The sequence below is a fragment of the Pseudorasbora parva genome, chromosome 9 (assembly GCF_024679245.1).
Source record: "Pseudorasbora parva isolate DD20220531a chromosome 9, ASM2467924v1, whole genome shotgun sequence".
NCBI lineage: Eukaryota > Metazoa > Chordata > Actinopteri > Cypriniformes > Gobionidae > Pseudorasbora > Pseudorasbora parva.
In genome coordinates this window covers 9,516,787-9,534,331 of record NC_090180.1, presented here as the reverse complement: position 1 = coordinate 9,534,331, position 17,545 = coordinate 9,516,787, and the positions used below count along the sequence as shown (strand labels likewise).

The 17,545-nt window shown below is 37.2% G+C and overlaps 1 protein-coding gene across 2 annotated transcripts in view; it reads left to right on the top strand.

The window, feature by feature from the left end:
- mast3a (microtubule associated serine/threonine kinase 3a) overlaps positions 1 to 17,545 on the top strand; it is a 39,643-nt gene that overhangs the window by 7,256 nt on the left and 14,842 nt on the right. The window contains exons 2-12 of one of the 2 annotated variants that reach the window (XM_067453766.1): positions 211 to 242; positions 3,106 to 3,182; positions 3,453 to 3,522; positions 4,532 to 4,607; positions 6,067 to 6,221; positions 8,594 to 8,669; positions 8,854 to 9,063; positions 15,667 to 15,768; positions 16,062 to 16,194; positions 16,336 to 16,400; positions 17,449 to 17,534. In XM_067453766.1, coding sequence (XP_067309867.1) covers positions 211 to 242; positions 3,106 to 3,182; positions 3,453 to 3,522; positions 4,532 to 4,607; positions 6,067 to 6,221; positions 8,594 to 8,669; positions 8,854 to 9,063; positions 15,667 to 15,768; positions 16,062 to 16,194; positions 16,336 to 16,400; positions 17,449 to 17,534 — 1,082 coding nt within the window. Of the gene's footprint in view, positions 1 to 210; positions 243 to 869; positions 1,365 to 3,105; positions 3,183 to 3,452; positions 3,523 to 4,531; positions 4,608 to 6,066; positions 6,222 to 8,593; positions 8,670 to 8,853; positions 9,064 to 15,666; positions 15,769 to 16,061; positions 16,195 to 16,335; positions 16,401 to 17,448; positions 17,535 to 17,545 lie in introns of those variants that run through there. The other variant, XM_067453765.1, reaches the window with a different exon arrangement.

Here is a 17,545-nt window from a genome sequence, read left to right as displayed (position 1 = left end):
TATTTGATTATTTTGAAATCTAAGGCTCCTCTTACTCAGACTTTGTATTTTCATGAAATCCAATATTGGTTATTCCAATAAAATACACTTGGTTGATGCTTTGCTAAATAATATTAATATTAATAAAGCCCAGGCCACTGCTGTCTGCAACAATGTATTATGTGTTACACATGACCTATAGTCTATAACGCAATATTTATTACTTTCCAGAAGGAACTAAGCCTTCCACGGAGAGGAAATATGTGAGTATAGTCTTCTTTAATATAACTTTTTGTCACTATAATTTAATGTTTTCAGTAACATTTTTGTTTATTTTTGTTATTTTATTTCCTTCCTTTTTGAGATTTCTATTTGTATTCATATATAAAAAAATTATAGGTCTGAAAAAGTCTTTTCATAATTAACTAATTATATGTGTTGTTTATTTTTTTTTATTTCTAGTATCTATATTGTATTAATTTCCCACCAGAAAATATGTAGTCAAAATATATAAGGGCAGTGAGATCAAATGATGTGGTTTTCTATGTTTTAAGTATTATTATTAATTTGTCAGAAACAAAAGGAAATTAGTTCATTATTATTATCTGCAACATGTTTTTTTTATTTCCTATGTGGCCTATTTATAGTAGAATAATGTAATCTATTGAATACATTTAGCCTATATTTACATTTATACAGCATTATAGAAATTACATCATTGGGATTAACATCTTTTTTAAAAGTTTGGGACGTTTGGCATCAATATACCCCCAACAATATAGCCTATTACACAGGCTTACCAGTATGGGACACTCTTTGCATGTAAAGTGAAAGAAGGCGGGTTCAGTTGCCCGGCACGGTGACGTTCAAACCCCACCATGACCCCTTTCGTGCTTCTTTCAGTCAGACTCTATGACAACTTCCTCCACTCCGCACACCCGCATTTCTTTTATTGTTTCTCTAAACTTGCAATCGTTACAGTTGTGTTTCTATACCTTTAAACCTGTGAGCAGCATCCGTTTCGCAGTGACAGGGCTTGAGTATAATCAGGATGGCATTTTCCAAACCAATGTGGCAATGTGTCACTTGTGAGAAAATAACGCGATGATGGCATCGCTGCTGTACCTAAAGGCGCTTTCTGTCTACTCCCCCGCACTACATGCAATGGAGTCTGTGTCGACATGGAGTTCGTCTGGGAATGACATTATAGACCTCACTGCGTTTACTCGTCGCAATGCTGCGGTGTACCATCGATGAGGATTTGATAACTGTGGGCATAACGAAGACGAATATACCGACATCATGTCTGATCGGAATTACTGGACGGTGTGTCCGAGTTATAAAAGTCAGTTCGTCTCAGGAGGCTTAGTCAAACGACCCAAGAGGTAACGACAAGATTAAGCATATTGCTGTATATTTCCATTGTAATTATTTCCTAATCGTCAAGGTTGGTCTGGAAAACTTGGTCTAACTTGAAAAAAATCACACGAGGGCAACGGTGAGAATGTGCTTGATAAAGTAGATCGAGAAACCACTACTATAAATGTTAGAAAATATGTTTTAACACTGTCGATCTCGTTATGGACAGCACACACTGTTTTTCCACCCTGCCCGTTTTTGTTTCCGATAGTAAACGTGGCCCATGTACGACTGAGCGTCTGCTGCTCATTGTCCTGTTGGCGGTGAATGGTCATATTCTGTTTTCCAGTCTTCACATAATGTTTAAATACAGTTTATCCGACTCTGCGTCTGCTCTGTGCTGACTGTCAATGTTTTTTCGTTTTGGAGCATTTGTCAACAAAGTATTGTTAGTTATGTGTGTACACTCAGTAGTAGGCTAATCTTAAGCGGTCAATAAGGCGGTCTTTTTAATATTTATTTTTTATAAGTCTTTAGCATTATAATAAACGGTTTGTTTTGATGAAAAGTGTAATAAGAAGCATGTTAAAATTTGTACTTGTATCTTGAACTGCAACATTTTAGGTGTAGTTGTTTGCTAATTAAAAAGTTGTACAAATTAAAAATAAACAGTGCTTTAAAAATGTCTAATTAAACTGATGTATGCTCACATGAGATGAATACTCTAGTCATTTCAGTCTTAATTTTTTTTATTATGTTTAACTACATAAAGAGGGTCCTCTTATGGGTGCTGCCATTTTGATGTCACATGACCAGCCTTGTTGTTCATCTGAGTGGTTAACTACTAGAGATGCACCGATGTATCGGCCGCTGATATTTATCGGCCATTTTTTTTATTAACTTAAAGTCATCGACATTTTGGCTTTAAAGCATGAAAAAGACATATACCGATGGTTTCGATTAATTAACTGCGTAAAGGCACTTAGTCGTTAAATGTTATAACGCTTTTTTTCTCTGGGTAAAATAATTAAAGGGTAACACAGTTTAAGGCAATCTCATGGTAATCTTGAGTATCTGCAAAGTAGCATTGCATCCTTCATATCACAAAAAAGTCTTTAGTTTTATAGATATATAAAAGACATAAGCTGTATCGACTTTTTCCGAAAACAGTGCAGTTGGCGGAGCTAAAGACAAACACACACACACACACACACACACACACACACACACACACACACACACACACACACACACACACACACACACACACACACACACACACACACACACACACACACACACACACACACATTCATGGTGTTATCCCTACCTGGATAACTTTCTATTCACTATACGTTCGTTTTGTGTACATTATATGCACTTATGAGCCGATTGCCAACAAAACTTTTGATAGAACAAAAAACATAAATGCATTCAGGCCGATAGTTGTCACTGTAAATTTCAAAACCACTGGTACTATTGTACTGTTGTTATTGTACTATTGTACTTATTGTATGAATAAGAGGCAGCTAAACAAAACATTACTGAGTTCACATTTAAATTCAAATCCCCTTTAAAGCTAATTAATTATATACAAAATTATTTATTAACCAAAACACTGGTTGATTGAGTTACTCCAGTTCTAACTCAAAATGTTGTGTTCCAGTACCAAGGACATTAACATAGCATCCCTATAGATGTTTTTTTTTAGGGATTGTGAAAACAGAATTGTTGCCTTTAACAAGAACAAGAGTTTTCTTTCCACAGTAACCGGAACAAGAGGAAGAGTCTGGCTCCCTCACCCACTTTATCAAGACCGCTCTCACCCCTTCCTTTCCCAACTGGTAGCTATAATTACTTCATTTTTCTTCTCTCTCAAATAAGATAATGATGGATGTGTAATTTACGCCGGGCATGATGATAAACACCGGGTAGTGTAACATGCTTGCACATCTAGCCCACTGTTTGAATGTGCCAATGCCAGTATCACTCTGTCAACAAAGCCACTCAGAGGAGCACCAGTCAATACACAACCACTTTGGCATCCAATGACAGTGTAAACCAACCACAATGTGCATGTTGATCATAGTAGGTGCTTTTTTTTTTTTTTACAGGCAGCAGTCCACTGGACAGTCCCAGAAATGTCTCCAACAGTCCTTCGGTCAATTTCCCGTTCATACGGAGGTAAGAGCTGAGCTTGTCTGCCCTTTCATAATGACAGTATATAAAAGCAAGGAATGAGTGTGGAAAATGAGTGTGTCTAGCTGGCCAATAAAAGTCAGCATTCACTGCAGCTGCCCTTAAGGCTGTATCTGGGATAGGAAGCTTGGCATTTGTCACAGCAATTATAGTGAAGTCAGCATGTAGCCTCATTACTTTACGCTGCCATGATTATGTACTGAGGCTCCATCCACTTTTATTAATGCTTGCTTAAAATTATGGGATCTTACCATCCTCATTGTACAGCTCAATGAAAAATGAATGTTTTTTTGTGTGTGTGTCCTTAATGTGCCCTAAAAGCAAGCATCCATTTCTAGATCATTTCCCTTTAGTCAATTAGAATGGTCCTAGTGTTAGATAGAAAGACATGAGCTTTATCATAAAGTAATATAACATTTTAAATGACAAACATGCAAATCTGTTTGGTATATACAATGTTTTTTAAAGAAAGAAATTGATATATGTATTCAGCAAGGATGCATTAATTTGATCAAAAGTACCAGTAAAGATGTTTATAATATTACTAAATTTCTATTAATATTCATGACGTTTTCTACAAAATATTAAGTAATTAAATGTTTCTTGAGCACCAAATCAGCATATTAGAATGATTTCTAAAGGATCATTTGACACACTGAAGACATTTTGCTTTGCCATCAGATGAATAAATTATGTTTTAAAAGACATTGAAATAAAAAAATCGGATTAAATTGTAATAATAGTATTTCACAAATATACTTTTGTATTTTTTTAAATCAAATAAATGTAGCTTTGATGAGCATAAGAAACATTAAAAAAAATATTACCCCAAAACTTTTGAATGATTATGTATATAAAGGTGCTTGTTGCTGGTTGAAGATACTCTTTTGTTGTTCTTGATTAAAATATCCAGAACTTTGATCCATACTATATCCGAATGGAGAATCCTTACCTGCATATTAAAGTGCCTTCCTGTATCTCTACCCTTTTTTAGACCGGACACACGAAGGTGGTCTGTGGCGTCTGTCTCGTCTGGATATGGAACAAATCCACCCAGTTCTGCTGTTTCAGTGAGTGGGCCCCTCTTACTTATTCAGGGAAAACATTTTTTTTCTTTTCTTTAGCCATCAATCCAGTTCATCTGCTGTGTTTTTATGTATATAATCAGTATGCACAGAGAAGATGTTTAACCTATCGTATATTAAATGTGTTATCTATCTATATCGCTATTTGTTTTTTGCTAATGGAGTGCAATTTAATGGCAGTATTAGTGCAGCCAGTTGGAGAAGCGAAAAGTACACAGCATGCTAGATTTTCCCATTAATATTGAGAATGAGAAATGCGTCTAAAAATCCTGTTGAGACTGTTTGCTTATGATACGGAATATCCATGGAAATGTTACTAGTATCTCATTTTACAGATAGATTTTATTGATAGTATTGATTCTATATATAAACGGTGATACATTGTAAGTATTTGCTCTTGCTCTTGTTTTAAATAATTTTTTCAGTTATTATGCTTGTTGTTGTCATCTGTTGTACAAGCAGAATGTGACGGTTGGTCGGTGCTGTATTTGTCCCGTCCCTCCTCTGCTTGAATTTGATGGCTGGGTAAAAAGTGACAGGGTGTGATGGCTGATTCATTTTACTCAGAGTTGAACATTCTTCAACTCTCAGCGATTGGTAAAAAACGCAGAGCGCTCAGCGCCTCGTTATGCTCATGCCGTTCTAAAAACGTGGCGCCCCGCCCCATTGAAAACAAGTGGATATGCCAACCAGCCGCGTGAAAAAATGGTAAATACAGTAATGCAAATTAATTTGCACACCCCCTGGCTGTTGGTTGCGGACCCCAGTTTGAGACACCCAGGCTAGATACTGCTTTCTATAAAACTATTTTTTGAAATAGTAGTCCTTTTTTATCCCTTTTAAATGATTTAACTACAGGGTTGTCATTTTGAGTAATTGTCAGTAAGTTCATATTGTAAATTCATTTGTAGATATATTTTCAAGGAAATCATTTGAAAAATAGCCTCTTTCTCTGTTTTGAATTTTTATATGGCTAATGGAATGAGGTCAGCCTTGTTTAACAATGTCCTATTGAGCCAGTGTCAGTGAAGACTTTATTCAGAAGGAAACTGTGAAGCTTCTCTGGTTTCCTCCTTCGAGCACTGGTCCTGTCATGTGCTCCTCTGCTCATTCTTCTTTCTCGAGATTTCAGTTTACGCTTAGTCTTGAATTACCGTCTGTGCCGCAGACTACTGCAAACCATAAAAGTGGAAAGTGTCCCGTCCTATAGTTGTCTTGCACAATTGCACAGACTAATAAGCAGCTTTAGATCGTCAGATACTCACCACTTGTATTTCATGCAATCAGAGCATAATGCCCCACCTTGCTATGCAGACTGTTTATTGCTCAACAACTGTTGTTACATTTTTACACATACATAAAGTTAGAGTAATACAACAGGTGCATGTAAATGTAATTTTAGTTGTCTGAATCGTGCTGCATTTCTCTTTTTCTTCTGCACTAGTCTTCCTCCTCCTCACAGGAGCTCCTGCACCAGCTGCCCTCCCAGCCCACCCCAGATGACCTCCATCGCCTCTTCAAGCATTTCAGGAGTTCAGAGAGTGTGACAGATGAGGATGGACAGCCCTCTCCCTTCCGTCCTCGCTCACGGAGTCTTAGGTCTGTGCTTGTCGTAGAGAAAAACAAACAGAAATGAGAGAATTTCAGCTCATATGTGAAATGCAACGTTTTCATAGGGAGAAAGCAATCCTGTTAGCTGGTGAAATGTGTTTACTTGCATCAAAAAATATTATTTGCAACTTTATAATTTTTTTAACCAGATTATTAAGAATGAAGGATTGGTTTGGATTGTACGTGCCAGGGCATGGAAAAATTTTGCAGACTGTATTTTAATGAGCTAATCCTTAACAATCAGCTTAGTATAACAATCTGTACAGATTTGATGTTTTATACAATTTTGATTTAGGGTGTACTCACACTAGGTGCTCGGAACCGTGCCAGAGCACGTTTGTCAAGTGTGAGCGCTCTGTTCCGTGCCCTGGTGCGGTTTATTTGGCCGGCTTGGAAGATGTGGGCCAGAGCGCGGTTCGGTCGTGCTCAAGCGCGGTTCGCATGCAGTTTAAGCGCTAAAAGTGCCAGAGCACGGAACAGCTGTGCGCTACGGCAATCATTACAACAGCAAACGCCAAACTATTACTACTTGGATGCACTTTTTGATTAAATCAAGTGTATTTAGGTTTATATATAAACCTCCTGGTTATCCTGGTCCTGGTAATCACCTTAGTTAACATGAATTGTAGTTTGTGAGTAAAGCTGTAAATTCCTCCATCAAAGTCAGCTGCCTCCGTAATAATCTTCTGATACGTGCAGTGCAGTCAAGTGAAAATCACTGCGCGGCATAAATAATAAATCTCATTAGTCAGTATGCTGGTGAAAGCGCTTTTCTTCAAAACAAAAAGTTGCATTGTGATTGACGCAAGTGTGCTCCGGTCCGATATACGTTAAATGCAATGTGAGTGCAGGCCAGCGGGGGATTGGGGAGGGGGGACAATTGCGCTCGGGCACAGTACAAGGCAACCGTGCCTAGTTTGAATACACCCTAATTACTCTGGCAGCATTGTCCTAACCTGTAAGAAATGAAAAAAATATGACCCAACTTGAATTACACTCCTTTAGTGAGTTTACTTTAGTAAATCTTTACCTGTCATTAAAGAGTTAGTTCACCCAAAATAGTATACTTACCCTAATGTCGTTCGACACCCGTAAGACCTCCGTTCATCTTTGGAACACAAATGAAGATATTTTTGTTGAAATCTGATGGCTCAGAAAGGCCTTCATTGACACCAATGTCATTTCCTCTCTCAAGACACATAAAAGGCACTAAAGACGTCGTTACAAAGCCCATCTCACTACAGTGATTCTACAATAATTTTATGAAGCGACGAGAACAGTTTTTGTGCGCAAAAAAAAAACGAAATAATGACTTGTAAAGTGATAAGCCGATTTCAAATTAAAGTTTACCAAAGAATCATCGTGTCAAACCACCAAACTGCTGAAATTACGTAACTTTGGCGATCCGAATCATGAACTGATACACTGATTCACAATGGTTCGAAACTTTGTTTTGAAATCGGCCCATCACTATCTGTTGTTGTTTAGTTTAGTTTTTTTGCGGACAAACTATTCTTCGCTTTATAAAATTATTGTAGAGTCACTGACTGTAGTGAGATGGACTTTTATGGGTCTTGAGAGAGGAAATGACATTGGTGTCGATGAAGGAGCCATCGGATTTTAACAAAAATATCTTCATTTGTGTTCCAAAGATGAACGGAGGTCTTACGGGTGTTGAACGACATTAGGGTAAGTAATTATTGACAGAATTTTCATTTTTGGGTGAACTAACCCTTTAACTCGCCTTCATGTCCTTTAAAACCGGAATCATTTACTTTCTTTTGAGGATATATTTCATGTCCATTTCCATGCAGTTAAAATGAAAAGGGGACTGAAGCTTTTGATTTTCAAAAAAGGAGGCAAAAGCACCATAAAAGTGTTGTAATATATATTTTGGTCTTTTTCTCACACCAAGTTATCATAAGTTCCCTGGAGACTTCAAATATACTGCACAGCAGGGCGTTATAGGGGTTATAGAGTTTCGTATTATTATAGTATTTATTAATATTTTGAATTGGCTTTTATTTATATATTTTCAGTTTTCATGTCAATTTTAGTATTTATTAGTATTTAAGTTTTATTTCAATGACTGAAAATCAATTATTTTATATTTATCAATAACAACACGAGTACTCAAGTCATACAGAGAACTTTTATGATGCTTTTGTATCTGTTTTTATTTTTAAAGCCGGGAAACTTTGGTCTGCATTCAGTGTAATTTCACGCAAAAAAGTTTGTTCTACTGAAGAAAGTCATACAGGGTTTGTAATGAAACGAGGATGAGTAATTGATTACATAATTTTCATTGTGAAGTAAACTATTGCTATAATGCTATTTGTTTGTACAAAATTGTTTTGTAGTCCGGGGCGGACATGTGGCTCTTTTGATAACGAGATTGTGATGATGAATCACGTCTACAAAGAACGGTTTCCAAAGGTAATTGAGCTCTGACGTTTCAGTTTTGTTTTTCATCATGGCTATGGACGCCACGTCATGTCAACACATGTTGTTTACTTTGTCTAAATTGTGGCTATGAGAAAATTGACGGCCTGGTTTGTCTAAACAAAACAAATGACAATTGTCACCTACGCAGTCTCACAGCGTTTTATCACTCTTCCAGGCCACGGCTCAGATGGAGGGGCGTTTGCTGGCAGTGATTGCAGACTACTCCCCTGACAGCGCTCCCCCTCTTGCTGATGGAGTGCTGGGCTTTATTCAACACCAGCTGGTCGAGCTCGTCCGAGACTGTCTGGAGAAGTCCAAAAAGGGGCTTATCACATCCTGCTACTTTGTGGAACTTCAGGAAAAATTAGAAAACTTTCTACATGAGGTAGAAAACACACCAGATTTATTGTTACGTTGATATTTGCTTCTGAAAAACAGACATTTTAGACATTAAATTCTTTTGAACTTTCTGTTTATCAAAGATCCTGTAAAAAGATAATTACAGAACAAATATATGAAGCAGCTCAACTGTTTAACACTGATAATAAGAAAAAAAAATTGGGCACCAGATGAGCATATTAGAATGATTTCTGCAGGATCATGTGACACTGAAGAATCGAGTAATGATGCTTTGCCATCACAGGAATACAATACATTTTAAAATATATCAAAACAGTTATTTTAAACTGTAATAATTAGGGGTGACCCCAAATAGTCGAAGATTCGAGGCATCGATATGCGGAGCCGGATTCGGCCACCGAGCTCACAGTCGAATATTCGCGGGTGTTATGAAACGAGGATCATACCATTTTGGCAATATGAGGGTGCTCAATATTTTAAAGACGTGGTGCTGCACGGCGCTGAGCTTCGCATCCGGTGTGTGACCCATGTTCGGTAAAATGGTTTAAATTATTGACAGTCTTGAAAAATTTTACATTCACAGTGATTTGATGGTATTAATGTTAAGCAGCATCAAAGCATTTTTAAGGTTAATTGTTACTGAACTTTAGCCTGGCTCTGCCCTCCTATGTACTTCCGCTCAGTTTTAATTTTCCTTCAGTACTATGTCTGCCAAACACCAAAAAACACCAAAACACCAAGGTCGTGTGGTGATGTAATAGCTGTCCGAATTCACATCTGAGTTTTCAAGAATATATCACTTTAAAATTCAATCTATATCCTTTTTGACCACTGCGGAGCACCGTATGGCTTTGCTGTTCTTTTGGGGCATTTCTAGACTTGTATTTCTTTAAAATGCTGGCAAGTATTTATTAGAGCAATATATTTCATCACTGCTCAAACACATTAAAATAAAAGCACATAAACATTTGAATTGGGCCAATATTTACGGCAGCATTTATTCTTATCATACTAAGCACATGACATTTTATTTACAGTAGGGGTGTCCCCGACTAAGGATTTACACATCCGAATCAGAATTTTCGAATCTCTCTATGGTCGACCAATAGTCGAATCATCTATGTGTGTGTAAACCATAGACTGGAAAAAAAATAAACGGTATAAACGGGTTGGGAAAGGCAGGACACTAGTCAGTAGGAGGCTAAGACTATTTTTCTTTTACTTTACAAGCGGCACACAGCCACCACTTTTAATAAAGTGATCAAAACTATACACTACACATTCGTAAATTAACCGTTCTCTCATAACATTTAAAAGCCGGGATCGAAACACAGAACATCACACAAATATATAAAAGAACATTTTGATAAATAAACCTAAAAAATACCTGCCTAGAGAGGAAAAGAACACTTTGAGTGCGTTTATATGCACGTTCTTAAGCCGTTTGTGCCTGAAGGGGGTCGCACACCGGACTGAAACTCAGCGCTGTGCCTCAGGTAAGGACGCTTGACATACGTCACAACCAAACGTTAGCGATTGGTTATGGCAGATCCAGAGTGCCTGTGGACAGATCCAATAGTTTTAAACTTCAACAGAGTACCCGCCTTCGCGGAAGTAAACACTTGTCAATGGAGTGGCCAGACTCTGTACAAGTTAAATGTACAAGAGTATGTTAAGACCAGGCTAACTGAAGTTATCTAGCCAAAAGCAATGAAAGTATTGTTTTTTGTCAGTGTTTGATCAATATTAGCTACATAAGCCCCGTTTCCACCACAGGAACTTTACCCAGTAACCAGGAATTTTGGGTGGTACTCTGTGTGTTTAGACCGCAGGAACCAGGGTGTAAATGAAGTTCCGGGTAAATATTTCCCCCTCCAAACGGCCCTGCTCGCGAGGTAGTACTTTTTCAAAGTTCAGGAACTTTTGAGGGCGAGACTTGGGCGCTGAACATGCTGATTGGTTTAGCTCACGCAGCATTTTATTTCAACCGTCATTTTTAAAAGTCTTTTGCGAGGTTCGATCTACGTTCAGTAAATATCAGTCTTGCTCTCTGTCTGATGCAGCATGCAGCGTTCATCTCAGCCATCTCACGTGCAATGTCCGTAATAGCTAATAAAAAACATTGTCATTTTAAATCTAGCTTTACAAACTTTCTGAATATGCTGCATGCTGCTGAATCTGCATATTAGTGCTCTTTTCTGTCGATGTTAATCACCTCTTTAGTAAACCTATACATAACCAGCAAAAGCAGCACAGCTTGAATCTCTTCCATACTCGTTATTAATTTTTTTACAGTCTATATTTTTCACCATGTAAACGACCTGACCGATTACTAAGTGTGCGTCCTTACATGACATGACAGGACAGCGTGCGCCGCGCTCATGTTGATGAGAGGAAAGTTCATTTTTCTGAGGGGTAAACTTTTTATTTCGTAAGTTATGAAGATAATGTTGGAATAATGACAGCGTATATTCCCCCAGGCAGTTTTTACTTTAACTGCGCCTGACAGAAGATTTTTTTTTTCTGAGATGATTATTACACTTTACAACAAATAAATAGCTTGTATAATACTGTATTAGTCCTTGTGGCCGTTAAGAGTTGCTATGGCTAAAGTTAACACATTCCAGCTGGTGGAGAAAACAGCATTGACATCTTTGATGCGGCAGACAAACTGCATGTGACAAAATTATTGCGATTACTGTCCGTCACTGACTTGGAGGAGCAGTCACATGCAGTCCTACATCACCAGACTAATTTGCCTAATCTTCACGGAACTTTATCGCGGTGAAAACCCAGATAGTTGCAGGTCTGGGGGGAGAAAAGTTCCTGTAAAAAAGTTCCTGGTACAAATTGTTCCGGGTAATTTTGGTGGAAACGGGGCTAAAATACACCATGGCATGTGTATTAGGCTGCTTTAAATCTGCAAACCCTTATGCATAGATTTTGAGACAACTCAAATATATTTTGTTGCCCTACCTGTTTACATTGCACTTATGTCAAACTGACTGTGCTTTATTAAGACCCAAGACTTCTGTACTCTATATTACGACTTTTTTGTTTTTGTATAGACACACATTTAATATCCTTAGACCATGCTGTAGTTCATACTGAGAGGTTTAATGCTCTCTTTCTAACCATCAGCTGAATCAGTAATACTGCTTCAGCCCGTCTCCTTTATAAAAGCAGTATTATTACTAAATGATTACTGACTGAGAGCCTTATGGCTCTAGACATAAGACCCCTGAAGTCCTGAGTTATTCTTTTAATAAGCACTGTTCCTGTCATGTTCCTTCTGAAAATGACATTCAGTGAACTGCTGCATTGAAGCACTGGTATTTTTCTTTGTGGAGAGGAAACAGTGTTGTATCTATACAGGCACATGTTTGCGTGTGTTTGGTTTAAAATAAACTGGCAGTTTCATTCCTCATACCAAGCTGCTGTTGTCATGTGCAGTTTTTCTGGAAAGACATGAAGAGAGCCGCAATATTACACAGTAGTCATCTGCAGTGTCTATGTGCCCATGTCGACGCTGCAGAGGGAAGGATGGTTAATTAGGGCAAGTGAGAGACTGTTTTGTCTCCCCGAGGAGCTTTCGCTTCATGCTTCTGAAGTCATGAAAAGCAAACGAAGGGAAGAGGCTACTGAAATTAAGCAAGGGGAAACAGGTCGTGGTGCAGTTTCCAAGTTGCTTGCTTATTGTTGTTTTTGGTGCTTATATCTTTTAAATGAATCACTGTTCTATGGAAAAGAGCTGCGTGAACAATCTTTACATTTTTATTTTTGGTTCCACGGAAAAAGTGCTGTCATACGGGTTTGGAATGAATCCCTTTAAATGACTCCCTATCACTTTAAATGACTTAAATGTCAGTAGGAGCTTAGTGATTTTTTTAAAGGGAGTTAACACAAAATGAAAATTATCCCATTATTTACTCTCCCTCAAGCCATCCTAAGTGTATATGACATTCTTCTTTCAGATGAATATTATTATATTCGTCGAGACAAGTTACATAAAAAACAATTTCTGGCTAATCCTGGCTTTATAATGGCAGTGAATGGCAATTCAAAATAAAAAATAAAATTGCACCCAAAAGTGCATCCATTCATTGTAAAAGTACGCCACACAGCTCCGGAGGGGTTAATTAAAACCTTTTGAAGCAAATAGATGGGTTTGTATAAGAAAAATATCCATATTTTACACGTTATAAAGTCAAATATTTTGCTTCCTGGGGACTGCCTTCCGTATTCAACTTACGAAGAAAGTGTAACGCCTCTCGCAGTTCAAAACGATTATGCTACATCCGACATCATCACTGCGCCAGTTATGCTTTTTCCGTAATTTGAATATGGTAGGCGGTCTGCTGGAAGCTAAATATTTTACTTTATAACGTGTTAAATATGGATCTTTTTCTTACAAGGACTAGGGCTGGGCGATATCTAAAAAAAATTATCTTGATATTGTCAACATTTTTACGATATTGGATATATTTCTCAATATGTTTGCAATTGCTTTTAAATAAAAAAATATATTTTCTTTTGCCCTCATTAAAAACAACATAAACTATTTAAATACAAAATGTTTCCATTTACTAAACAGGTTAGGATGACAAAAATCTTAAATAATTATACAAGTAATTTAATATATGTTTAAATGTACTTTTATAATTACAATATAGTTTTTTAATTTTGTCTTGTTTTTTTGTTGTTATTTTGCAAATAAGCAAAACATGCAAATTACAAACAATATGACAAAAACAGTGCTTTATTTTCAGCTACAGTGCCTATATTTAACAGTAGCAGGTCAAGACATAAATCAAATGTATATATAAAAAAACTGCTCAGTCTTCACTCTATAAATTATCTATAGGCTACACTGATTCTTAATAAATACTGTGTATTAAAGCTGTTTAGCCAGGCATGGGGTGGTTTTCTATTTTTCATTGTTGTTTGACTATCACACAGAATATGAATAAGACCTCCACGGAACCAAATTCATTGTGTAACACGATTTCTCACTCAACTTTGTGTACTTTCACTAAAGCCATGCACTACTGTGTTTACCTGAATACTCGCCAGGATGGGCATTTTTACATTTGTTTGACCATTGAAACCCAATAATCCACGAAAGAACTAAATTGCGATCGTATGGTGTCAAAGGTACGGAAGCCCTGAACGGCCATGGATAAAAAAAATGTTCTGTGTTATGTCGTGATCACAAGTTAATTTGATAAAGTTGTTTTCTCGTGATCAAGAGTTTCATTCTGAAATACTGCACTGCACCCGAAGTCTACTGTTGCTGTAGCAACGAACACAACTTTCACACGCATCTGATCAACGGATAATAAACCGTGTGCTGGATCTTTCAGCAAAATCTTTGCTCCACTTAATGAACATTCTATTTGTGTAATTAACATGTTTAAAATGGCATCTTAATGCACAAAAAGGTGCAAACAGAATACAGTGACATCAAAATTAGTTAAACAGTAAGCTTAGTATCACACAGATCGGTATTGCTATAGCAAACTAATCACATTAGACCATTTAGTTAAATTAATTGCTTAATGCTCACAGTACTGCTAAAATTATAGAGATCACGAAAGGTCTTCAACACGTTCAATCTGAACCAGTACAACACAGTTAGGTGGATAGGCTATACCGCACCCCATCAGTTAGTTGGTTCTATACTGCCATCTGTTTGCGCAGTTGTGTAACTTGGAAAATATGAACTCGTGATCACGACAAAACAACTTTTGTTTTCTTGAGATCACGAGAAAATGATGTCGTTATCTCGAGATCACAAGAAAATTAACCCGTGATCACGACATGACATAAGACAGGAAAAAAATATTACCCATGGCCATTCAGGGCTTCCGTTGAAAGGCGTGTGCGCGCGCTTCAGGTCAGAGTCCGGAATTATCCGCTATTATTTCTCTCATGCACGCATGTTTCTGTTGCTTTTGTCATGTGCTGCGTGTATATATTTTACTATTTGCTTCCAGTGTTTAATAAACGGTGGAAGCAGACCTATGCATAATCTGGTAAAGTTTTTTGGGAAAGAATGCATGTTGAATTTGAAATATTCGATATATTTACGATATTTTCTAATTTTACATCGTCGTCAAAATTATTGCGATATTATTGCTAATATTCGATATATCGCCCAGCCCTAACAAAGACCCATCGAAGGCTCTTTATTAACCCCCCAGAGCCATGTGGATTACCTTTATAATGGATGGATACACTTTTTCGGGCTTCAAAGTTTGGGCTGCCATTCACTTCCATTATAAAGCTTGGAAGAGCCAGGACATAAATTAATATGACTTTGATTGTATTCATCTGAAAGAAGAATGTCATATACACCTTGGATGATTTAAGTGAGTTAATCATGGGGTAATTTTCATTTTTGGGTGAACTATCCCTTTAAGGAGTTTTTATGGTCTTGTTACATTATTACTTCTCTCTGTTCTGTCGCAGTGAATTAGGTGGCTTATTTATGTAATTTTTACCATTTTAAAAACAGATTTTGCCTCATGTTAACGTCTACCAAATGTCATGCAAAAATGTAGGTTGTTTTGTTTTGTGCTCCTAAAGTTTATTTGCATTAGCCCTGTATGTGTTTTTTTACCCATAGGCATATGAGCGCTCTGAGAGTGAGGAAGTGACGGTTATTGCCAAACTCGTGAAGAAGATTCTCATCATTATTTCCAGGCCAGCAAGACTTTTGGAATGTCTGGTAATGATGATTAACACTGTGATTCTGTTCCAATAACAATTTAAATTTTTGTTCTGCATTGCCCACCACAGGAGTTCACTTTATCTTGTGTTTTTTAAGCATTTTAATTATGTAAAATCAAATTTGTATTAAATGAATAGTAATTTTGCAATTAACCTCTTTGTTTTCTGTTTTTAAATATATTTTTTTAAATAATAATACATATTACCCACGTCATTGGGTTCTCTAGGAACAAAATCTCAGATGATGGCATTTATATAATATATGCATATAATGTATATTTTAACCAACAGGAGTTTGATCCTGAGGAGTTTTATCAACGTCTTGAAGTTGCCGAAGGCCACGCAAAAGTTGACCGGGTGATCAAGACTGACATTCCCCGATACATCATCAGCCAACTAGGTCTCACTCGAGACCCCCTGGAGGGTATATTTATGATTTATCTGACACCCTACTCTTAAAATATATCTTTTTGTCTATGTTGCGAAATGCAATTAAATATTAGCCCTAGGCAAACAAGTGACTGATTGATTGATTGATTGATCTCTTTCTTGCCTTTGGATTCAGAAATGGTGCAGCTCGAGCACAATAACTCAGGCGGCCAAAGCAGAGAACTGGATGACACTGCAGAGGTAAGAAAATAAACCAAGGCTTGACATAAAAACCTTAAAGTGGCTCACTGTTTCTCTACACTGATGGAAGTCACATACTTTTCTTTCCAAGAGGTCCAGTCTCTAAATGTCGTTCCTAACCATGCCCAAGCTATCATAACTAGTCAAAATGTTGTATAGTTGTGAACTTGTGAAATGAAATAACCAATGTACATGGCAGGAATGGGGGGGAGAGGGGGTGGAGGGGGGGAGAAATAAACCTACTTAAACTTACTTACTAACATGTTATATCAAATGATATGCAACTTTATGCAACACATGAGTTCTCATGTGTTCTCAAAAATCTCACAACAGAAATACATTATAATTGAGATTGGATGAGTCAAATTTAAAGCGGTGAAATCTGATATATGCTACCATTCAAAAGTTTGGGGTTATTTACTTATGCTCACCAAGACTGCATTTATTTAATTAAAAATACATTTGAAAATGTGAAATATAATAATTTTCTATGTTGATATATTTAAAAATGTAATTTTTTCATGTGATGTCTGAAAGCTGAATTTTCAGCTTCATTAATCCGGTCTTCAGTGTCACATGATGATGATTTGATGCTCAAGAAACATATTATTATCATTAATGTTAAAAACAGATTTGCTGCTTAATATATTTGCCGAAACTGCGATGCAAAGATAAATGCAGACCTGAGTCGGCTTAACAAAAACCTGTTTTAAGATGCTTGATGTCAACTGTAAGAAACAGAAATATTTTGTGGATCTAGACCCGGGATGGCCAAATTCGGTACTGGAGGGCCACTGTCCTGCAGAGTTCTCCATCCCTAATCAAACACCTGACCAAGCTCATCAATGTCTTCAGAATTACTTGAAAGATCCAGGCAGATGAGTTTTATTAGGGTTTGAGCTAAACTCGGCAGGACAGTGGCCCTCCAAGAATGAAGGTGCCCATCCCTTATCTAGACCATCGCCTGCTAATTTGTGACCTTTGACTTTCAATTAAATCGATGTTGTATTGTTCTGTTCCTGAGAGGTTTCTGTGTTTTGTGCCCCAGAATCGTCCTGGAACCATGACACCTCGAAGAAAACCTCTGGAAAGAGATTTTGAGACCATAAAGCTCATCAGCAATGGGGCTTATGGGTGAGCTCACA